This window comes from Chlorocebus sabaeus, unplaced genomic scaffold, assembly GCF_047675955.1.
Source record: "Chlorocebus sabaeus isolate Y175 unplaced genomic scaffold, mChlSab1.0.hap1 unalloc_scaffold_553, whole genome shotgun sequence".
Classification (NCBI taxonomy): Eukaryota; Metazoa; Chordata; class Mammalia; order Primates; family Cercopithecidae; genus Chlorocebus; species Chlorocebus sabaeus.
In genome coordinates, this window is record NW_027327874.1 from 52,515 (window position 1) to 77,471 (window position 24,957).

The 24,957-nt window shown below is 47.8% G+C and overlaps 1 protein-coding gene and 1 pseudogene across 1 annotated transcript in view; one reads left to right on the plus strand and one right to left on the minus strand.

Annotated features, from left to right (window-relative positions):
* LOC140711306 (uncharacterized) overlaps nt 1-23,251 on the plus strand; it is a 66,506-nt gene extending 43,255 nt beyond the window's left edge. The window contains exons 5-9 of the mRNA XM_073014267.1: nt 10,150-10,252; nt 10,372-10,461; nt 10,894-10,976; nt 11,180-11,377; nt 23,018-23,251. Coding sequence (XP_072870368.1) covers nt 10,150-10,252; nt 10,372-10,461; nt 10,894-10,976; nt 11,180-11,377; nt 23,018-23,091 — 548 coding nt within the window. The 3' untranslated portion in view covers nt 23,092-23,251. The remainder of the gene's footprint in view (nt 1-10,149; nt 10,253-10,371; nt 10,462-10,893; nt 10,977-11,179; nt 11,378-23,017) is intronic.
* Nucleotides 11,674-23,011, minus strand: LOC140711305 (ATP-dependent 6-phosphofructokinase, platelet type-like; annotated as a pseudogene).
* Nucleotides 23,252-24,957: the final 1,706 nt, after the last annotated feature.

Consider the following 24,957-nt stretch of genomic DNA (forward strand, 5'->3'; position numbering starts at 1 on the left):
CAATCTTGCTCTGCCAGAGGAATGGTAAAAAAACAATCCTTAAGATCAATTATAATTAAAGGCCAGTCTTTTGGGATCATGGCTGGAGAGGGCAATCCGGGTTGAACAGGCCCCATGGGTTGAATTACAGCATTTACTGCTCTTAAGTCCATTAACATATGCCATTTGCCTGATTTTTTCTGAATTACAAATACAGGAGAATTCCAGGGTGAGAATGAAGGCTCAATGTGTCCCTTTTCTAATTGTTCCTTTGCTAACAAATGTAAAGCCTCCAGTTTTTGCTTAGGTAGCGGCCACTGATTTACCCATACCGGTTTTTCTGTTTTCCAAGTTAATGGAATGGGTTCAGGAGGCTCTACAGTGGCCGCCCTTAAAAATGATACCCTATTCCTTTTCTTTCTTAATTTTTCTCAGTCTCAGTTGGGACTTTAATGCCATTTTCATTTTTTCCTAATCCCTTTCCTGGTATATATCCCATCTTAATCATGATTTTTTGACTCGTGGAGCTGTATAATGGAGCGGGCATAATGATTTCTGCATCCCATTGTTGTAATAAATCTCGACCCCATAGATTAACAGGAATTGAAGTAATCATTGGCTGAACAGTACTTTCTTGATTATCTGGTCCTAAACAATGTAAAATCATTGTACTTTCATACACTTCTGAAGCTGTGCCTACGCCGACAAGTCTTCTAACAGCCTTTTGTTTAGGCCAATTTTTGGCCACTAATTTAAAGCAATGCCAGAGATATCTGCTCCAGTGTCTACCAACCCTTCAAACTGTTTTCCTTGAATAATGGCCTTACACACAGGTATGCTCTCAGAGACCAGACTTGCCCAATATGCAGCCTTTCCTGCCGGATCAGTGCTTCCGAACCCTCCTGTTCTTTTTATCTCACTCTTTCCAACTTTAATATAAGGTAGGAGTAATAATTGAGCAATCTTGTCTCCTGGCCTGGCACTCCAAGGAATTGAGGAACTAATAACCAATTGAATTTCGCCTTTATAGTCTGAATCAACCACACCAGTATGAATTTGAACTCCCTTTAGATTTAAACTTGATCTTCCTAAGATTAGTCCTACAGCGCCCTCAGGCAATGGGCCATATACCCCTGTGGGGATTTTTTGTGGCGGCTCCCCTGGAAGCAAAGACTGCTTGTATGGTGCATACATCTACTGCTGCACTGCCTCTTGTGGCGGGGGATAATTGCTGTATTGTGATAACTGGCTTATCCCCTGAGACACTTGTGACAGTGGGGGTTGTTGTTCCTGAAAACCCTGAGGAACAAAGGGCTGAATTTGGAATGCCCCAGTTTGTTGCGGGGCCTGAGGCTGGCCCCTCCTCTCGTTTCCCGACAGTGGTTGTCCATTTTTATCAAATTTAGAACGACATTGATTACCCCAATGTTTTCCCTTTTTACATCTTGTACATAGGCCAGGTGACTCTTTATCTGTTGTTGTAGTAGCTTCAGTAGTTACATTTTGCTTACTTGAGACTAGGCAATTCTTTTTTAGATGACCAATTTGACCACAATTATAACATTTTTCCCCAAATGTTCTAACTTGTCCTCCTAAAGCAACTCCTGTGATTGCTTGAGCCATAAGCATAGCTTTATGCATAGCTCCTCCAATTCCATTGCAGGCTTTAACGTACTCTGAGATTACATCTGATCCTGCGGGAACCCTTCCTTTTAATGGCTTAATGGCTGATTGACAGTCAAGATTGGTGTTTTCATACGCCATCAACTCCACTATGACCTTACGGGCATTTTCATTGGTAATTGACTTTTGAGTAGCATCTTGAAGTCTTGCTACAAAATCAGGGTAGGGCTCTTTAGAGCCTTGTCTTATTGTATTAAAGGAGGGGCAGGTGGTTCCTGGGTCTTGGATTTTCTCCCAGGCCCTAAGGCAGATAGCCCTGATTTGCTCAATGGCCTCATTTGGCATTATTACTTGTTGGTCAACGGTGCTCCAATTTTGACCTATTCCTAATAGTTGATCTGCATCTATGTTAATTGGAGGATTGGCAGTCCTATTTCTTTGGACCTGTACTTGTGCGTCATCAATCAACCAAGTCTTAAATTGTAAAAACTGAGAGGGTGAGAGTGATGATTTTGCCAGAATCTCCCAATCATAAGGAATGAGTCTATGTCCATGAGCAATGGAATCAAATAATGTTCTCATGTAAGGAGAGTTGGGTCCATACTGTTTTACTCCTTCTTTCATTTCTTTTAGCATTTTTATAGAAAAAGACTGATATCTGGCTTCAGCTATGGGAGGCTCTCCCTCTTGGACCCCTTCTCCAGGTGGTCTTGCTTCTAATATTACTGGGAATTGCCACGCCTCAATATCTCCTTGTTTTCTTGCCTCATCAATAATTTTATGTACTGCAATACCCTGTGTACTAGGCGGTGCTGTAGGATTAAGTCTCATGGTGGGCGGCTGAGGATATGGCACCCTGCCCTGTGGCAGTGGAAATGTTCCTGGTTGTCCATACGGATTTTCTGGGGGCTGCCGATACTGCAGCTCGGCTGGCAGCCAGTATTGATAGACTACTGGCGGCTGGGACTTATTTTCTACCGGCTGGTATTGTGGACACTGTATTTGGATTGGCATTGCCATGCCAGAGACTCTATCTTTTTCTATTTGATCTTCTTTTGGAGTTTGTACTTGTTTAACCTGCATTTGAGGTTGCAAAGTTACAGGCATCTGAGCTGCTGTAAGAGGAGTTGGCCATCGTGGTTTAGATTCTGATGACTCTGCTAATTCTGGACTCTTTTCTTCTAATTTTAACGTTTCAGGATATACTACCTCCTGTAATTGATTAACATAAACATTTTGCATTGACCGAGCCATTACCAGCTCTGCTACACATTTGCAGTGTGAACTTTCCGTTCCTTTCCAGGATTCTATCCCTGCCTCTTTTTCACAATCTACTGCACAGCTTTTAGGGACATCAGAAATTGGAACGCTATCTTCTTCTGTTTGCAATGGTTCTAAAGCTACTTTAATAATGACTCAATCATTCCATACTGTAAGTGGGATGATTTTACTTTCCCTACTTGCTTGTTTTAATTCTTTGCCAATTTTTTCCCAGTCTTTTAGATCTAAAGTTCCCTGTTCTGGAAACCATGGACAAAACTGTTCTATTGTTTGAAATAGCATAATTAGATTTTTGGTAGAGACTTTAACTCCCCCTCTTTTTAAGAGAATTTTAATAAAGCTGTGATAAGAGGCATATTTACTTTCAGTTTGCCCCATTGTTACCCTAGGTTCTTCCGAGTGCACAAGCTTACCGCAAGGCTGACTGTAGACGTACTCGGGAGTCTCTCATCGACTTGTCCTCAATGACCACGCTCTGGTGTACCTTCACCTTAGAGAAAAGCTTCCACGTTGGGCACCAGATGAAGGGGTGGCTTGCCCCTCCACACCTGTGGGTGTTTCTCGTTAGGTGGAACAAGAGACTTGAGAAAAGAAATGAGACTCAGAGACAAAGTATAGAGAAAGAAAAAGTGGGCCCAGGGGACTGGCGCTCAGCTTAGAGAGGACCCACACTGGCACCGGTCTCTGAGTTCCCTTAGTATTTATTGATAATTATCTTTACCATCTTAAAGATAAGGGAGTGGCAGGACAATAGGATCATTGTAGGGAGGAAATCAGCAGTAAGACATATGAACAAAAATCTCTGTGACATGAATAAGTTTAAAGGAAAATGCTGTGCCTTGAGATGCATATGCAAACATCTCCATAAACCTTTTAGCAGCATTGTTTCAGCCTATCACATGGGGAGAAACCTTGGACAATACCTAGCTTTTCGGGCCGGGCGCGGTGGCTCAAGCCTGTAATCCCAGCACTTTGGGAGGCCGAGACGGGCGGATCACAAGGTCAGGAGATCGAGACCATCCTGGCGAACACGGTGAAACCCCGTCTCTACTAAAAATACATAAAAAATTAGCCGGGCGCAGTGGCGGCGCCTGTAGTCCCAGCTACTCGGGAGGCTGAGGCAGGAGAATGGCGTAAACCCGGGAGGCGGAGCTTGCAGTGAGCTGAGATCTGGCCACTGCACTCCAGCCTGGGTGACAGAGCAAGACTCCATCTCAAAAAAAAAAAAAAAAAAAAAAAAAAATACCTAGCTTTTCTAGGCAGAGGTCTCTGCGACCTTTGGCCATGTACGTGTCCCTGGGCATTTGAAATTAAGAGAATGGTGATGACTTTTAACCAGCAAGCTGTCTTCAGGCACTTATTTAACAAAGACACATCCTGCACAGCCCAAAATCCATTAAACCTTGAGTCGCCGCAGCACGTGTCTCTTGCAAGGACAAAGTTGGGGGTAGGGTCACAGATTAACAGCATCTCAAATACAGAACAAAATGGAGTCTCTTATGTCTAGTTCTTTCTATATAGACACAGTAACAGGCTGATCTCTCTTTCTTTTCCCCACAGAAGTGTTAGTTTTTTATTTGTTCAATCATTTGGAAATGTAAAATCCATTCTTGATTCGCAGGCCACGAGAGCAGGCAGGGACAGGCTGCCCCTTGCCGACCTCTGGAATGAGCTTAGAGAAGGAAATGACAGGCTGGGCCAGCACAGCCTCCTCACAGCAAATTCGCTGCAAGGGGGTCCTTCTTAGCAACCACTTCTCATCCTTCATCTTGGCTTCAAGTGCAGTTCAGGTGGAGAAAGAGAGAACAGAACTGGCCTCAGCAACAAGAAGGAAGGAGACGCAGGGTCAAGCAGCCCTGTGGACCGATCACACTCAACATTCACACCAAGCGGAGCACAGGCAGGACCAGCCCAGGGGGGCCGAAGTGGAGGCTCTCTGGGGTGGGGGAACTCTGGGTGGGCAAGATTCACAACCTAAAACTCATATAGAAGTTCTACACAGCAGTAGTTACAGAAAACACACACTAAGAAAAGGCCAAAATAAAAATAGGACAGCCACCTTTGACCGCACCTTATCCCTCAGGAACCCACCTTCAAGCCCTGGCAGATGAAGACTCACTTCCTGATGCACTTCCCGGTGAATTATGTGGGCGAATGCATCCGAACTGTCCCCTACACGGACCCAGATCATGCCAGGTAGGAGGGTGGAGGTCGGGATCTCTCAGGCCTGAGCCTTACAGAAGCAACTTGTCAAGCCTGTTCGAGTTCACAGGGCATGTTTTAGCACAGGAAGAGTCTGCACTGACTCTGAGTGTTGGACCTGGGGCTTTGTGAGTCTACGAGCAGCCCTCTTTAAACAGCAGAGTCTTTATGAACAAAGGCCCTAACCACAAACTCCTTTCAAAATGCCCCATGTACTCCCCTCATCTCTAGGTGGAAATTGAATGAATTTAGGTTGAGACTTCTGATAAACATAGTAGATTAAGCCTTCGTGAGGACAGATGCATGGAACGGCAGCAAAGGTAGATCAAGACACAAAGCCACAAGGGAGAGTGGGAGGTGACCCAGGCAGCCATGGGGGCTGCAGGAGAACCTCATGAGCCAGACTGTGGGTGGGTGGGTGGGGGGTGCCTGACCCGGGGCCACAGAGGGACAGGGCAGTGGGGAGAAACCAGGTGGTCCTGCAGAGCCCTGCAGATGGCAGGGCTGGAGGCTGCCTCACAGTCCCTCTGAGGAGTTTGCCTCCCCTGTCTCCCCACCAAGTCAGAAGCTCAGGGAAGGAGGCCCGGGGTTGAGCGGCCAAAGCCACGGCCGAGAGTGAGGGTCAGGCCTGTTCCCAAAGTGGCGTGGGGCGAGGGAGTTTGCAGCCTACGAACTGGCCCTCCAGCCCTTTCTTCCAAAGTGTGGCTGCCCCTCGGCTGTGTTCATCCCATCTGTGGAAACTGGCCAGACCAGGAGGACAGACTCACAGACATACACTTTTGGGGACCTGTCAGTTGGGTGTGGATGACACAGATCTGTGCAAAAATGTTATATCCCGGAAATTCACTTCCTGTATCCTTGTCCCAGGCAGCTACCCCCATGAGGGACTAAACCAAGGAGGAGACCCCCAGGGTCTGGCTCCAACCTCGCTGGTCCCAACTGATGGTGCCCCAGCCACCCGAGTGGTAGAGAGGGGAAGGCAGGCTTAGGCCTGGGCAGTCTATCCTGATAGGAGAAGGTGCCGGGCCTCCAGGGTGTACGTGTGTCACAGTAGGACCACAGATGGGGAGGTGTGTAGCCAGGTGGGAGGAAATATGGGGCTGCAGTGGGGGCCCAGAAAGAGCTCTTCTGTAGAAAAGAGGTGTGTGGTCAGCTGTTTTGTTCATTAATTTCCATATTTGTAGGAGATAAACAGATCTGTCTGCTGTGCCAGCAGAAGAGTGGTCTGTTTCCACCATCCAATAGGAAAATGCAGACAGAAAACGCTAAAAATGTGGAGGTTCCCCCTGGGCCAGGGGGATTCTAGATCTTTTTTTCCTTGTTTTTTGTATTTTATAATCTTTCAACAGTGAGCATGTGTTTTTAATATACAAGTAACAGAAATTTCTCAAGGAGGAGGATGCATGGATGGATGGAAGGCCATCCCTGCTGGTGCTTGTAGAGGCTCCGTCCCCCAGGGTCTGGCTCCGACCTCGCTGGTCCCAACTGATGACGCCCCAGCCACCCAAGTGGCACTGGGTTTCTCCTGGAGGGCCCACACGAGATGGTCATGACTTCTCCCAGCACAGCCACTGGGAACACGCCCACTCCTTCCTTGATTTCCCACCTGGCCTATTTGACTCCCTTCATCTGCTTTGGGAAATGGCACATCTGTGGAAGTGGTGACCCGGGGCTGATCTCGCCACGGGCGTCTTTAAGGAGCCTGTGTCTTTGCTGCAGACGCTACCATCATTGTCTGCCCTGCCTTCTGTCGGAGGTGGATGTGTTCTGGAATCATCTAGAATGTGATGTCACGATTCGCAGTGGAAGGCAGATGAAATCAGGCCCGTTCCTGGAAATGTGATGTATCGGAGAGTGTGTGTTTTCTTAAGGGATTCCTATAAAACTCAAAGAGTTTGACTTCAGTTTCCTTTTTTTTTTGGTATCCTGATGTGAGACATTTAAATATTCATTTGCACATTTGCCTTTACAATAGAAATAACCTCTTTCTACTTCACCAGATTTTAAAAATGCCACATATGCATTGGAACAAGTTAAGCAGTGTGGTGCTGGAAGTGTTAGATTCCCTCCCCACCACCACTGCTTTCAACCATGTAATCCAAGACAACTGCTTGAAAATTGTGCTTCCTTGTGCTTTTTAGTTTTTGTTAATTAAAAAGAAAATCTCATGCCTGTAAGCCCAGCACTTTGAAGGCAGGAGGATCACTTGAAGCCAGGTGTTTAAGACCAGCCTGGGCAACGGAACTAGACCCTGCCTCTACAGAAATTGTAAAAATAGGCGTGGTGGCACGCATCTGTAGGCCCAGCTACTCAGGAGACTGGTGGGAGGATCCCTTGAGCACAGGAGTTCAAGGCTGCAGTGAGCTGTGATTGCCCTTATGCACTCCAGCCTGGCGACAGAGCAAGATCCCATCTCTTAAAAAACAAGAACAAAAAAATGGGACCGTAATTTATGTGACATTATTGTACAACTTGATTTTATTTTCATTTTCACTTAATCCAATAATTACTTCATTGTCTATGCTTTTTTATCAGCCATGGTGTTTTAAACTTGCATTTTTTAATCATTAATTTCAGTCTTAAAATCCTTGCATGTTTGATGACTGCTAAATTCCTACATACAGAAATTCGAGAAAAAGGTGGTGCTTACAGTGGAGGCGCAAAACTCAGCCACAGTGGGGTTTTCACCCTTTACTCTTACAGGTGAGCTTTGCTCTAGTTCACACATTGGGACGCACACGGTGTTTTAGTCTCCTACTCATGATTATCAGTGTCATTTTCTTCTACTGCAGTGAACTTTAGACAAAAGTTGTTCTATGTGCTGCTTTTCACTTCTCGAGCACTTAGCCACACCCAGCAATGTCCTTTCTGGTGCAAGGATTGGGGCCAGCAGCGTAAACGGGAAGCATTCTGTCTTTAGTAAACCCTGGCTTAAGCCAGCATATTTTGGCAGAACACGGTAGTGCCTCCATCCATGGTTTTGCCTTCCACGGTTTATTACCCAGTCACCCTTGGTCTGAAAATATTAAATGGAGAATTCCAGATATAAACACTTCCAAAGTTTTAAATTGTACACCATTCTTCTAAGCAGTGGGATGAAAGCTGACACTGTCTACGGTACCTGCCTGTTGGTCACTCAGTAGCCATCTAGGTCATCAGATACGCTGTGGGTGTCCAAGAGCTTCTGTTCACAGAACGCTTGTTTTACTTAGCATAACTTTTATTACAGTATAATTGTTGTATTTTGTTAATATCTTGCTGCACCTAATCTATAGACTTTTTCATAGGCATAGGAGAAAAACACAGTATCCATAGTGGCTGTCTGAGGTTGCAACCCTGCTCTGGGGGACCTGGGACACAGGCCCCAGGTGAGGGGCGCGATATAGCCTGAGAACATTCTTAGCTCATTTCATTTGGAGGTGCCTGATGTGGATGCAACTGTTAGCTTTCATAAACATAACACCGTTATTCTAAAATAATAAATTCTTGATTGTGTATGGCTTTGCTGCCCAAGAGAACCTGTATTCTGACACTTTTTAAGAAGGAGTTGGCCAGGCATGGCGGCAAGTGCCTGTGGTCCTAGCTACAGGAGGCTAAGGCGGGAGGATCCCTTGAGCCTAGGGAGGTTGAAGCTGCAGTCAGCAGATTGTGCCACCACACGCCAGCCTGGGCGAATGAGAGCCTGGCTCGTGGATGCAGAGATAGATTAGGTAGGTAGGTAGGTAGGTAGGTAGGTAAGCAGGCACGTAGGTAGAGAAGTCGGTAGCCGTTGCCACCCTGCTGAGTTCTCCCATTTGCTGTGCTGGAAGCCACTCTTCTAGACAAGGATGGGGAAGCAGCTCACAACCCCTCTGCAGCTCTGAGTCAGGGTGGAGGGAGGGCTGGGCTCTTTCCATTTACACAAAGGGAAGTCTGGATCAGCCCCCTCAGACTGATTCCTGTACTGCCCTGGGTGTGTCCTTAAGGGAGATTAAAGGAAAACCTTTGTTTGCTTGATTTTTCCATGTGAGTCTTCTGTAATTTCCTCATAATCTTGACCTGCCCCCACCCTCCACATCTTTCCTCTCCTGATGTCACAGAGAGGTGGATTTAAATCATCTGGGGAGGACTTTATGCAGACAGACCCTGTCTAAGAGGGAGAACGTGTTGAAAGTCTTATGTGATCGGATTTAAACTTCCACTGAGAGTAATTGAGCAATTTGTCAGGGGGCTGTTTGGACTAGATCAGATGTAAAATAGAGCTGTTAACCCATAGAAGATGTTGAACTGTTAAGTCACAGGTTTGTCATAAACTTGTCCTTTGGTAAAATGCTTGCCTATTTATTTCTCTGGGTTTCCTAGGGACCCAAAAACAATAGAGACACTCCAATCTTTTGGGAAGGTTTACTGGGCAAAATCTGGAAAATTCACGCAGCAAGACATTGACGAAGGCAAACTTTGTCTTCTCAACCGTAGATGCTCCTGTCGCTCCTTCATACAAAGGTATTGTGAGTGTAACAGTGAGAATCTCAGTCCACAGCCTCGCAGATGACATTGCTGTTTTCCGAGTTCCCTCATGCACAGGCAGGAGCACCAGCTTCTGGCGCCTCTGTCCTTGCCTGTGATACGATTTCCACGTCTGACACCCTAAATATTGGCCTTGGAAACACGCTTCCCGACATCTGGGCGAGAAGAGTGCATCCTGTCATTTCAGTTTTACTGACCTGAGGCCCAGTGGGGCCAACCCACGGCAGTGACTGGGCTCATTCGTGTGGAAGGATGACGTGACCACGGCCCAGGCCTGGCCACATTACACTGTAGAGCCACTTTTGCTCACAGCATTATCAGCCTCACGCGGTCCTGAATGCATCCACGCTGCAGAAGCAGGCCTTGGTAAGAGTCAGCGTGGCTCGTGGGAGCTAGAGGTCAGGGTGTGATCTCTGGGCTGTTAGACATGACCCTGTGGTTGAAACACGTATGTGAAGTAACAGTGAGATGCACCTGTCCCCTCTGGGACACGAGGGCATAGCCCACTGTGCGAGCTCCTGGGTGGCAGCCCCCCTGTGCCTGTGGTTTGTCTTCTAGGAATGGACCACTTCTTGTACGGCCTCTCGGATGAGATGAAGCAGGCCCACAGGGAGCAGCTCTTCACCATCAGCCACAAGAAGCTCCTGGCCATGAGCGATAGGTGAGTGGGGAGTGGGGAGTGGGGAGCGGGGAGTGGGGGAGACAGCGTCCGGGATTGGAGACCTTAACGGCACTGAAGTAGAAGCCAGTCCTCACTGACCTCGCCTGCCTTCCTCTCAGGTACCTCGGCACTGGGAAGAGCACGCATGGCCTGGCCATACTCAGACCCGAGAATCCCAAAATCGCCAAGGACCCATCCTGGATCATCAGGTGAGCGGCCCTGGTGCCCCCAACTGTGCAGGAGCCCCTGAGACAATAGGCCTCTAGAGCTGAATATGAAAAGTCAGAAATGCTACTGCTTTTCCAAGAATATTATGCCATTCTTAAAGTGTTGCCAACTGACTGGCAAGTCAATCTTAAGAGCGACCAGGAAGATGTCCATTGAAATAGTCATACACGAAATGCCAAAGATGCACCACGTAGAATTTTCACTTTCTACTGACTGAAAGGCTTGTTTTACCTCATTAGTTCTAGAATATTTAAGAATCTAAAAATAAAGGGCAACTCTGATTTAACCTCTGCTTGAGTCATTATCTTAAGTAGCATTTAGGGCTTTTACTAAAAAACAGAAGTAAAATGAAAAGGTACACAAAGGTGTCCCGTGTCTGCCTGTGCTGATTCATGAAACTCGATTACACCGAGGCCCTGTGGGAGCGTCCTCCTAACAGACGGAAGTTCAACGGGGCGGCCGGATGGAAGCAGTCCTGAGAAGCAGGTGGGCTGGGGTGAGTAAGCGCTCGCTTCGTCTTCACAGAGCCAGAAAGGAGAGCCGCCACGCCAGCTCTTCTTGGCCGTTGGACTCTGATTTCCCAAACAGCTTGTTTTTGGGGTCTCCTCTCCCTCCACACAGCTCTCCACCGCCGTTTCTGAGGCACAGCTGTGGTCTCCTGCAACCTAGAGCTAAGAGGCAGAAACGCTGTCCCTACAGGAGGTGGGCCCACGAGGGCAGCAGGGCCGTCACGCCAGCACCCATGTCTACTCTGGCAAGAGTCATCAGAGAATTCCAAATTAGGTCCCAGCAAGGACCGTGGCTTGGACTGGACGAGAAACTGGCTATCAGATTTTTCAAACCCCCACCTTGGTGGTTTTAACATGCAGCTAGGATTGCAATCAAGAGGCCGAGTAGGTAAGATTCATGTGTTCTCTTTTACTTTCTAAGGAGAGCAGGAGCCTGGGGTCAAGGCCCAGGGTCCTGGCCTGCTGCTGTGGTTGGAAACTGACACATGGCAATAAACATGGCATTCCCCTTGGCCTGTGTAAACTACTGGCTTTGTTCTCCTTTTATGACTTGTGCATAGTTCAGTGATCCCTACTGAAAATATTTTTATAATCTTTGCCCACAAAAGTGCTGAGAAAACCATTAGTAGCCACCCATAGATTGAGGTTTTAATCTCCTACTTAAAAAACTAAAACGGAGGACTGTTGGAGTTGTAGGCAAACGTTTAATACACACATCTGAAAGCATGAGACACAGTCCAGACAGCACGCACTGGAGCTGGTGGGGCACACGGTCGGTGACAGGTGCTTGCTTGTTAGGTATTAATGTCAATAAATACTTTCAGAAAGTGCTGATAAATAACTTAAGTGTTACAAAAACAGATGGTCCACGGTGAGTCCAGGTTGCAGGTACATGCAGGCAGGACTGGGTCAGACGCTCCAGGGCTGGGCTGCACGTGCTCTAGCTGGCCTGAGTCCGACACATCATAGTTGTCCATGTACTTGGCCAGGATCTTCATGAGGGGCCGCAGCTTGAGCCACCACTGTTCTTTGGGAATCCTGTGCCTGTGGAGGGATGGGGGGACAGCAGTGAGGCTGGGAGATGCCACGGCCAGCACAGTGAGCCGTCTTGCCAGAAACACGGGGTTTGTAGGGTCGGCTGAATCAACTAGATAATAAAGCCAATTTCAGGGTCAAATGAAACCATTGCTTTTATATTTCTAAAAATTCTTCCCAAAGACCTAGTGGTGGTTTCTTATTGTTGTTCTTTTGAGACAGAGTCTCGCTCTGTCCCCAGGCTGGAGAGCAGAGGTGCAGTCTCAGCTCACTGCAACCTCTGCCTCCCAGGTTCAGGCGATTTCTCCTGTCTCAGCCTCCTGAGTAGCTGGGACTACAGGTGTACACCACCACACCTGGCTAATTTTTGTATTTTTAGTAGAGATGGGGTTTCACCATGTGGGCCAGGCTGGTCTTGATCTCTTGACCTTGTGATCCACCCACCTAGGCCTCCCAAAGTGCTGGGATTATAGGTGTGAGCCGCCATGCCTGGCCAAGACCTAGTATTTTTTAACTGAGCTTCAGAAAATCTAGTTCCTCAAACCCCTGAATGAGTTGCCGAAAGCAACAGCAATGGCCATTCTCCTGTCCTGTACTCACGTTGGCTGGGTTTGCTAAGGCAATAAGACCCCAACTTACTCAAAATCCGTTTGCTTCTTCAGCTCTGCCACAGGTTGAAAAATAAGGTTTCTTTTGCTTATTCCCAGCACACAAACGGAATCATCGGTGGTAAATTTTTTTCCTATAAAAGATTTTAAAAAAGATTAACAACACCCTGTCACATGGGCAGGTGGGAGAGCAGAATCATGGGGCGAGATGAGAAGTGAGATTCCTGGCAACCATCCTGAACCTGGCCTGGAAGCCTGGGGGAGGCTGAGAATGGCCAAGAACGGCCGAGAACAGCTGAGAACAACTGCACAGTGTGGCCAGCGCCTGGCCTGGGCAGCTCTGCTCTTGTGGGATCGCCCTGATGGCTTCCTGGAAAGCAGCTTTTGTTTTTCCTCTCAGTGGAGAGAATTTTTCACTAAATAGTGGAATAGGGAAATTACCTTAAGAAATTGATGCCCACGAATACACACACAGAGGAGTGAGAAACATCCATAGCTAAATTAGCAAAAGAAAATCGATGTAGAAAGAATCAGTCAGTTCTTCAAAAAGACAAACCAATTGAAACTGTTCACATCACTGTTTTTTGTAGACTGTCATTCTTCTACGTTGCACATTGGCAGTGATAATGGTTTGCCCTAAAAAAGCACACACCTGGTATGACTGAAGAAAGCTGAGGGGGGTGGGGGCAAGAAAGATGCTGGCACAAACAGCCACTCAGGAATGAGTGGGGACCAGCCACATTGGAACAATTAACAATTGTATTATACAAAATGTCATGTTTTTAAAAAATTTTCAGTTTATCTAAAGATTTGTTAGAATATGTAACTTACAAAACTGATTTAAGGAAAAACATGCATAGTTCTACAAACATGAACAATTCATTCAGCAGCCAAATCTTCCTCAAAACTGGAAGTTCTGACAGATGGAGTTGCAAGGAGGTTGTCCTAACATACATCCAAAAAATAGAAGGCCCCACTTAAACTGTGAGGGAAACTGCGGGCTGATGCTCAAGATCTCCAGAGCAAAAAGCCTGCACAAAAGAACTTCAGGTTGAATCTAGCAGTGATAAAAGAGAACATGTTACCCACGCCCAAGCTGACCTTATCCCAGGAATCCAAGGTTGGTTAAATAGCAACGCTCAGAGACCAGCAGGAGTTAGAACATCACACGCAGCTCAGTACTGGACTGAAGAAGGAACCAGTATACCCTACTTCTCCCCGATAGGACAGCATTTTCACCAAGGCAGACGGCCTCCCTCCGCGGACCCCTTACCTCTGCCCCAGGCCTCCTTGAGTTTCGCAGTGATCCACTCCATAGCTCTGGCAGAGATTTTGGTTCCAAAGTTTCTATCAAATGGAGAGGGTGCCCCACCCTGTTGGTGGTTAGAGTCATATGAAATATCAGTTATACAGTAACACTTTGTTGTTAAATAGAAATGACGATTTCTATTTCACAGAATTCACGTTTTTATTTCTAGGTCTTTACGGATAGCTGGAACAGAAAAAAACACAATCTCTGTTTCCTGTAGCCTGAACTCAGCCTGTTAAGCAAAAGTGTCAAGTGTTCCCCCTGCCCAGTAAGAGGAGGATTTTAATAAATGGAATGAGTCAACTAACAATCTCCAATATTTTAAAATCTTCAATCAGGATTTCATAAACTCATCTGGGGTGGGGATGGGTCGCAGCTTTAAGAATCTGATAAACGTTGTGGATTCTTTAACAAAATCACACATACGCCTCCTATTTCATCATCATTTCAGGGGATTCATCAGCTCTCTGGAATAAATTCACGGGCTCTGGTTTAAAAGTATAAAGAATAGGAGGTTGTGAGGAAGGAGTGTGTGTGAGTTAGGTATTACATGTCTGATAATCCATTTTAAATCTTAGGAAGCTCCAGTTTTTAACTCGATGAAGTGTTTAATTTGAATAAGCATTTCCAAGTAGTGGGGTTGTCACTGTTTTCATGAAAGCTGACAGTTCCCTTAAAATCCCCATTACTCAAACCTCACCAACAAAAGAATCCTAAAGCTGGTGATGTTTGGCATGACTTAAAAGTTTAGATGATTTGGCTGGGCATGGTGGGGATCACGCCTGTAATCCCACCACTTTGGGAGGCTGAGGTGGGCGAATCACCTGAGGTCAGGAGTTTGAGACCAGCCTGGCCAACGCAGTGAAACTCCATCTCTACTGAAAATACAAAAATTAGTTGTGCATGGTGGTGGACACCTGTACTCCCATCTACTCAGAAGGCTGAGGCAGGACAATCTCTTGAACCTGGAAGAGGTGGAGGTTGCAGTGAGCCAAGATTGCGCCACTGCACTCCAGCCTGGGTAACAGAGCAAGACTCTGTCTCAAAAAAAAAAAAAAAAGTCTCCCAGCTAACTGGGTGTATGCATACACTGCAGATCGTTTTGTTGTATAGTGACAACACACGCGACACATAATGTGACACAACAAACTGACACAGGATGTCGATTTCACCTAAGCCCAGCTAACAGGGAGTGATGAAATCTCGTGCTGTGTTGCTCTTTCCCACCCAGAACGCAAATCATCCCTGTGCCCTAAGTCTCCATGCTGTCTGTGCCTCCTGTCCCTGAGTCACTCAGTAGCCGCCTTGGTTATCAGATGGTTATCAGTACCCACCCCCTCATGTATACAGGGGGCGGGTACTATCCCCAGGTTCAGGCACCCACTGGAGACTTGGGACACATTCCCTGAGGCTAAGAGGGATGACTATTTCCTTCTTCCTTCATAAACATCAGGTGCTAATTAGAGAAATGATTTTAAGATATCTAAAAGAGTAAGACTATAAAGCAAAAATTTTAGTTGTCTAAATGCGGGGAAGTCTGTAGAGCAACACACCACGACTCTGTTCTGCAACTGCTCAGCGTATAGTGCACTCCAGGGGCAAAGAAATTACCACTCATCCAGCCCAAAGTCACAGAGCAGAATCTAAGAACCGCAGTGTTACGGTGACCATAAGATCAGCCCTGGTCTCTCACTCACCTGAGCACAAGGCCCCTCTGGATAGTAGTCTTCATTTTCTGCGTCAGGCGCTCCACATTGGACTGGAAAAGAGCATTTTGTTAATCAGACAATAAACTTCTGCTAAGCACCTACTGTGTGCCAGGTCCTGCAGGGCAGGAAGTGCCAACCACACGTGGTGGTGAGCGTGGCCAAGGAGGCTGCAAGCTCTCACAGCTTGGGTCTCGGGGAGCCTCCCCAGGCGGCGAGAGCACGTCTGCAGCAATGAATGCTGAGCACAGGGCACTGATGTGAGCAGCCCTCACAGCGGCCACTAGAAACGCCTTCCGGAATCAACAGGGTCCCTCTGAAGATGATAATTCCGTGACTGGCCTAGTGCTCATTCATGGCTCTATTGCTCCTTATTTTCATGACGATGTTCTCTCGGCGCTCTCAGAGGAAAAGAGCGACCTGTGGCCTTTCAATGGAATCTCCTATGACGGCCTGATGAACCGTGTCTGATCAGAGAATTTTGTAAACTCTCATCGACACACAGATTTCTTAAGGAACAGATTGTCTTAGAAAAGGGTAACATCCTATATCAGATCATCTTGGGAGGATTACAAGAGGGAGGTAATTCTCTAATGACTCATCCTAAGAAAATGGAGATTTTTACATCTAATCAATCTGTCACTGGGCACGGTGGCAGAATTTCACAAAGTAGGAGCCTGGGCACAGTCGCTCATGCCTGTAATCCCAGCTCTTTAGGAGGCCAAGGCGGGTAGATTGCCTGAGGTCAAGAGTTTGAGACCAGCCTGGCCAACATGGTGAAACCCCGTCTCTACTAAAAATACAAAAATTAGCCGGGCATGGTGGCAGGTGCTGTAGTCCCACCTACTTGGGAGGCTGAGGCAGGAGAATCACTTGAAGCCAGGAGGCTGAAGTTGCAGTGAGCTGAGATTGTGCCACTGCACTCCAGCCTGGGTGACAGAGCAAGCGTCCATCTCAACAACAACAACAAAAAATCATAATTTCTCTTCTGAAGCTCTTGCCAGGTTGAATGCTGGTGAGGCAGGATCTTTGGACAGATTTCTGAAATACGGTCATGAGTCACATAACAGGGGGATATGTTCTGAGAAATGCATTGCTAGGTGACTTGAGCCTTGTGCAAACATCCTACAGTGAACTCTCACAAACCCAGGAGGCAGGGCCTGCCACATATCTGTTGTTCCTGACTACAAACCTAAATGTCTGAGACTGTTGAATACTGCAGGCAATTGTGTATCTAAACATGTCTAGATGTAGAAAAGCACAGTTAAAAATATATATATGTATATAACATATGTTTTTTAATATATATAATCTTTCTATAAAAGATAAATAACAGTGCACCTGTTTGGGGCAGCTCCAATATCATCTTATGGGACCCACCGCTGACAGAAACATCATGATGAAGTGAATGACTCCACAAGTATTTAATATGACATAGTGAAGAAATTCGTGATTCACATGTCACATAATTAGTGACAACGCCAAGGCCCTTTTTACTTGATCTACTTGGCCCAGAAACAAGTAACATCCTAACCTTTTAAAAGACAATGGTGCCGGGTACAGTGGCTCACGCCTGTAATCCCAGCACTTTGGAAGGCCAAGATGGGCAGATCACGAGGTCAGGAGTTCGAGACCAGCCTGACCAACAAGGTGAAACCCCATCTCTATTAAAAATACAAAAATTATCTGGGCATGGTGGCACGTGCCTGTAATCCCAACTACTCGGGAGTCTGAGGCAGGAGGATTGTTGGAACCTGGGAATCGGAGGTTGTAGCGAGCCGGGATCATGCCACTGCATTCCAACCTGGGTTGCAGAGCAATATATAACATTATATATTTATTTATATAACTAACTAAAGACAATTGTTCAAGTTGCATTTTATCTGCCAAGGCCTGTCATCCTGCATGGAGTTTAGTAACTGAACACTGCAGGGTCCAGGCCTGGATTCTGCTGTGCCATCCAAGCAGGGGCAGACCCCGGGCTCGGTGACACTCTTCCCTAAAAGAGCCACAGATGCCAAAAAACCACGGCCGTGTGTGTGTCAGTTTAGAGGCAGACGCAGCATCAGAGGCCTCAAGATTTAAAAGAAGCTGCAGCAAGCTTCAGAGCCAGTTGCAGACGTGGGTGGTGATTGTTAGCGGAGGCGCTCAAATCGTTTGTGACAGAAGTGAGAAAACATTAACTACACAACAGACTACATCAAAAAAACAAGCTCGTGTTTCACACAAGAGACTAGAAGGTGTCCTCAACCAGGCACGTCCGCCTTCACCTGACACATGGGAGAGGCATCTGGGCAATGCGAAGGGCATCAAGCATGGCGTGTTCTGTAGTACCTGTCTCCATGCCCCCTCGAAAAGCAAACCACCCTAGATACGATGTTTCACTCCACAGCACCGAGTGGATCCAAAGGGGACGGTCCCCCTAGGCCAGCCCCCGTCACATACCTGCAGATCCCTGCTGTCGAAGGGCTCTTCGAAAATGTATGCGGCATCGGCTCCGGCCGTGAGCCCCCCATGTTGGCCAGGTAGCCACGGTAGCCGCCCATGGACTTGATGAACACGCGCCGCTTGGTTCCGCTGGCAGACTGCTTGATGTGGTCGCAGGTCTGGTCACAGAGATCAGTCACTCCAGCCCAGGGCCAGGGTGCACCCACCATCCCAGAGCTCCCCGACGAGTAAGTGCAGCAAGGGCCCCCACCGCGCCTGAGCATGCGGTCCCAGCATCGCAGAGGTGAAGGGTGTACAGCAGCCGGGATGTGCCCTTGGAGTGGGTGTGAACATGCCCCCAACCCCCCCACCCCACCGTGGCAGCCACCTGGAGATGACCTCAATGACCTGTGGTGGGGGCCTGGCCATCTGCCGCTCCCTTCTCCCAGGACCCATAAGAGGAGACTGAAAAGACGACCCCACAAGCCAGCTCACTCCACGCTGCTCTCTGTCCCTGCTGAAGCAGCTTTCACCAGACACGGACACCGTTAGGTGTGAGCTGAGAAGTTAGGGGGCTCTCACCTACCAGCTTAGTCCATGGGAACAGCTGTGATCTTCTATTTTCTTCCATTAAAGCTCCCTGTGATTTTAGATCTGTGGCCATCTTCCGTTCATCAGGTGAATGTTACGTTTATAGAAACTCTACTCAAAGGCAGACGGTGGTTCTTAGACCCAGGTGCCTGGGGAGTCTTTCGGATGCATAGGCATCAGGTCCCCAAGTGAAATGTCTGCCATCCGCCCTCCACGAGGACCCAAGCTCAGTGGGGAGAAAAGCAGCAGAGAAATGCATCGGCCACCTTCCCACCCACACACGAGTCCGGGCTGCAGCGCCCTCTCCTGGGACTCTGCAAAACCTCTGCCTGGGCCTCAGCTCCCATCCCGGCACCCTCCAATCTGTTCACACAGACTGGAGACCCATCTATAAAAAACATAAATCTGATCCAGTCATTCAAAACCCTTTGGCTCACTTCAAGTACACGTCAAGACTTTCTCGGGAATCCCTGGCCCCGCCTGCTTCTGATACCAGGTCCCGCTCTAGATCCAGCAACCTCAGGTCCTCCTGGGGCCTCTGGATATGCTGGCTGCTGTGTGCATTCAGGTACAGTGGTGGGCGGGAGAGCAGCCCCCAAAGGAATCCCGGTCCTAATGCCTGGAACCTGAGAACGTTCCCTCATGCGGTGATAAAGGAATCCTGAGGACTATCCAGGTGCGCCCTAAGTGCCACCACTTGCATCAGCAGATGAGGGGTGTAGAGGCCCTGGAGCAGGATGCTGCACACCTACATGGGAGGAGGCGGCACCAGGGAACAAGGCGGGCAAGGCCCGCAGCTCTGGGCACCTGAATGGGCCACGAGGGACTCTCCTGGAGCAAACACTGGCCTCAGTCCATGGCTCCTGCCTTCCAGAACTGTGTGACAGTGAGTATTATTTTCCAGCCCCAGGTGTGTGGTCAGGGTCACAGCAGCCACGGAACACACACAGGCACCTTCCTCAGCTCTGACCAGGAGGGAAATGTCATTTTCTCACGAAAATGCCGCCTGGTTTCTAATGGCAAAGTTCGTCTGTCAGGGGTTCTCGGGGCACCCCATGTCCTCTCTTCATAGAAATCACCCTGGAGTCTCTCCCTGCAGTTAGCTCGTGGTTATTTGACTTGCAGTCCTCACTAGGCTACAAATTCCATGAGGGCAGGAACTGTGGGCTGGACTTCCACCACTGCACCATCAGCAGGACCCGGCCAAGCACCCACAGCAGGCGCTCAAGAAATGCTTGTCTCTGAATGACATAAGCACAGTATTCTCCAGCCAGCCAGCCATCCTGGTCAAGGGCTGATCCTGGAGGATTCCCTAACCGGCCTCCATGGGACTCAGCCAAGAGTAAAAGCATGAAGTGGGGGTGTGGACTTGAGACTGGGGGCCACATGAGAGTCTGTGCACCAAAGTTTAACACCCACTGGGAAATTTTCACTTGAGATCTTCGGATGAAATTTTAAAACACACTTTGTTGAATAAACACAGGCTTCATTAAACCATTCCAACCTATACTTCGTTTCTTTGGCAGATTCTTTTCCTCCCAAAATAATTGGTTGATGTGTTCAAAAGTGAACACGGGCTCTAGTTAGCGGGCCACTTTGCATTGTGTAGAAGCCGAGATGGGGAGAGAAACAGGCAATGGGAAGAATTCCCATCTTTGTGCTTAGGAAGGACAGAGGACAGAAGCCCGTCAAGGGTCCAAAGAGCCCACAACTGCCTTCTTGAAGGGCCAGTGCAGAATTCTGAGGGTGTCACTGTTCCACCTGTACTGGGTTCTCTCTCTAATTGCGATCTAAGACTTAGGATGTCGTAAGGCTTTAAGACTTGCCCTTTGTCTTAGAGAATCCCGGGCATGGGAAGGAAAATGTGGGTGGGGCATCAGGACCCCCAGAGCCACAAAGCCTTATGGGTTATTTTTCCAACTGAATCTCCCCCGCAGCCCACCCTGAGGTGGGGAATTACTGTCACTCATTCAAAGAATGACATCAACCACTTAATGACAAAAGAATTCTGCAGGTAAGCAGCTCTCCCAAGAGGCTGATTTGTGCCCGAGCGTGTCTGAGTTCTAGTCCCACCAGGCTGCTGCTGTGGGTGCGTGGAACAGCGCAGCGCTGACACCTGAGCCACGCCCCCGATCGTGTGCTCCTCTGAGTGTAAACACAGTGACAGCTGGGACGGAAGAGTCCGCCTTTACTGGAGCTCAGATACAGCTTTCCTGAACTCTCTCATTACCTAGATGGTGTCTTAAACCTGAATTAGCTTCTAAAAATAGCAAGTCCCTCCGGCGGTGCCTCAGGCAATTAGTCAAAGTAGTACTGACAAGAAGAAGGCTGATCCCAAGCATGGCCCTGCCTGCCTGCAGTGTTTCAAGCCTGGACATCTAGAAACTGCTAAAGGAGAGCAAAGCCAGCGATGGCCGGACCCTAACGACATTCAGTGAACAGGAGTCAAGGGCGGGGCCCAAGGAAGTCCATGGAACGAGCCGTTGCCAACCTCTGCAAAGCCAGTAGAGCACCAGGGAACACGACAGGGAGAAGCCCAGGAGAGAGATGGCCCTCAGCTCGAGTGGGAGGCACAGGAGGCTGCAGCTGACCTCACGGCCCCTCCGCTCCCTTCCCTGCACTGGAACTCAGTTCTGAAGGAAGAACCCGGAACAGAACTGCTGTTTTCCGAGGTTCTGTGCCAAGCTGAACTAAGGAGTCTCCAACAGGGCTGGGAGTTTTCATGCAAACTCTGGAGCTGGTTTGGACGTGAACATCTAAGGTAAAGGCCAGCGGCTGCTCTCCAGGAGGCACCAGGCGGCCAAGTCACTGATGTAACCCCATGTGCCAAGGGGGCCACTGTCCCATTTGCAGATGAGGACCCTCTCTGGGTCAGCTTATCAGGGACCGGAGGGGGCCACCATGAGGGTGTCAGCACCACGCCCATGACTGGCAGAATCCACTCCTTCCAAAGCACATATTGGTGAAACTGCCTGCCCAGGAGGGCATGATCTCGGCTCTCTTCAGAACCTCTCGTCTCACCAGGAAGGCTGTGGTTCCAGGCAGTGGCCCCCAGTGGGCACGCCTCTGTCCCAGAGCTCGTACGTACCAGGCACTCAAACCCCTTCCTGCAGGCTCCCACAGCTGACCCTGCGGCCTCGCTACTCAACGCAGGCGGGAGAGGCAGTCTCCAGAGAAATGGTGCTGACCACTCCCCTAGTCTAGCAGGGATAGAAACACGACCCCAAGGACTGGATATATCCTCTCACTTTTAATCAATAAAGACAGGTTCTTCCTAAGGCAGAGAAGCTAAAAAATTTACCCTGTTCTGGCCAGTGTGACTGACATAAAGCCAAGCTAGAAAAGGGTGAGGGGGAAATCTGGCTCATTCTTAACACAGAAGAAACACACTGCTAAAATAAATGAAAGAAAGCAATGGGAGGAAATGATGTTTCTTGCATTTGAAACATCAACTTGCTTTGTTCAAGAGGTTTAAGACACACGTAAGCCATGCTCCACACACACGGCCGGCCGTTTCTGAAGTCAGTGTTTCTGGAACAAAAGCCTTGGCCTGCCCAGTGAACATTCACACTGAGCACACTGTCGCGAGGCTGCTTGGCCAGCCAGCAGGGGGCAGGAGAGAGCCGCAGGTGCCATGTGGGGTCCCTGCAAACTGGCCTCACTCCCTCAGTCAAGGGCCTTGCCTCTTGCCAATCCAGGGGCTTCCTCCAAGGGGAAGCGGCCTCTTCAGCTGCCACCGCACTGACTTCAGAAGGCTTAGCCAATGGGACAATAGATTCAACAGAGTTCCATGTTGTTAAGGGAAACTTCTGTTACCAGGCAACCTTAGTATCATATTCAATGTAAAATAACCAACAAGATCGTTTCCAAACAAACATGCTAGTAGTGCCTTATCCTTCAATGCTGCTTAAACACGGAGAAGAATGAGGAAAAAAGAGCATGGCACTTACTTCTTAAAAAATAACACCTCTTCCAGGTTCCTTTTACCCATATCATAAAGACTTACAACTGGATTCCCTACAGGAAGGTGGAGTGGGGGTGGATCCCCACGCTGACCCAGCCTCCCCCCAGGTCAGTCACCCGCCCCTCACCGCGGGGTTCACAGCTCTCCAGACACTGTCACCTCAACAAAGAAAGGTGGCATCTCTGAGCTCTCTTCACAGGGAGCACCCAAACGGGAGCTAGAGAGACAGACACACCCACAACTGCTGTAAAATCCAGAAATGCAATACATATTTAAGGACTTCATTATTAGTTATTTAAAACTTGAAGAACAAAGTGAGCCTGCTTTTAACCTCTCTGCCACAATAACATCGTGTACGTCTGTCTTCTACCGTTTGTTCCTTCTCCAGCAGCTGTCGCCTGGCTGGCCGCCTGCAGAAGAGCCGCCTCCGGTACTCCTGCGAGGCCCTCGGTAAAAGCGTGAGCACCACGATCACATCTCAGGACGCTGCACACTTTAGGGTCGCCCACAGACCGCCATTGCCAATGCCTGGAAGGCACTGAACGGGCCCTCCTGCTCTTTGTAAATGTCACCTCTCGTAAGCTATGTTGTGTTGAAAATTTTTAACTGCAGTCCACACATACTTCTTTGTTTCTGTCTTGTTTTTATCCTAGAGGCATATTATTATGGAAAATTAAGTTTGCAAGTGTGAAGGGTTTTCTGAAAATCGACTTCTAATCCTGGAAGGACCAAAAAAAAAAAAAAAACTGCCAGATGTGGTGCTCACGCCTGTAATGTCAGCAGTTTGGGAGGCCGAGGCAGGCAGATCGCTTGAGCCCAGGAGTTTGAGACCAGCCTGGAAAACATGGCAAAACCCTGTCTCTACTAAAATTACAAAAAAAAAAAAAAAGGATTAGCTGGGCGTGGTGACATGTGTCTATTCCCAGCTACTCAGGAAGCTGAGATGGGAGGATCACCTGAGCCCAGGAGGTAAAGGCTGTAGTCAGCCAAGGTTTGCGTCACTGCACTCCAGTTTGGGCGACAGAGTGAGACCACTTCTCAAAAAAAAGCAAAAACTGTATAAATCAGTACAGAAGGGAACTGGCTGGGCACGGTGGTGCACGCCTGTAATCTCAGCATTTTGGGAGGTCGAGGTGGGCAGATCACAGCTGAGGTCAGGAGTTTGAGACCAACCTGGCCAATATGGCAAAACCCCATCTCTAATAAAAACACAAAAATTAGCCGGGCATGGTAGTGGGTGCCTGTAATCTTAGCTACTCAGGAGGCTGAGACAGGAGAATCACTTCAACCCTGGAAGCAGAAGTTGCAGTGGGCCGAGATTGCACCACTGCATGCCAGCCTGGGCAACAAGAGCAAGAGTCTACTTCCAAAAATAAAAATAAAATAAAAATAAAATAAAAATACAAAAAAGAGAGCTAATGCTTTTCATTTAAGGGAAGGGAGAAGAACATTCAGTATTTACACATCTCACGCACACATCTGCAGTGGTGCCCTGAAGTATTCAAAGATACACATTCCTACAAACATAGCTCAAAACCACTCACCAAGTTACATGCTAAAAGCACATGCATTGGAAGAATGCTACATTATATTTTTTAAGCATCTGTATCCAATATTTTAGCATACTGTCAATTTTCTCTTCAGGTGCTGTATGCCTAAATTATTACATCTTTAGTCATTCATTTTAGAATTTATGACTTGCTTTAGACAAAAGAAATATATTTGAACATAAGCTACTAACTTAATGACTTAGGGGAAAAATTACTAAATTAACTTAGAAGTTAAACTTTGCAAACTGAATTTGTTGGACCTCATGTAAGCTAGATCATCAGTTTTTTAAATTGTTGTGTGTTTCCCTTGAGGATGGAAGTCTCTTTTCTCTCATGCACTGTGCACACCACTGCAGCCCGCGTCTCTCGTCCACTGCACCACAGTGCGACCTGCAATTCACACTGTACCACGCCTTCCACACTTTACCTGAAAGTCACTAAGTATAACCAAGGAGGAAATGAAAAGCAGATAAATGACCTCCACCCCCAAATCTAGCATACAAATGTTAAACATTCATCCAAGTAAAACCAAAAACCCCTGTTAGCTCACGATTGTAACTGGTAGAGTTATGTGCATGGCAATTGAAAGTCTCAAGAAAAAGTTTATACAAAAAGACATCTGCAAACATCGACAGTGCAGAGAGGACTTCACTCTGCATCCAGCCTGTCCTGGAAGCCACGGCCAAATGCCAGGTTGTATAGATCCGAAAAGCAGAAAAAAAAACACAAGTGTTGAAATGTGTAGAGTCTTAGCAATGTACAACTTCGATGTAGGATG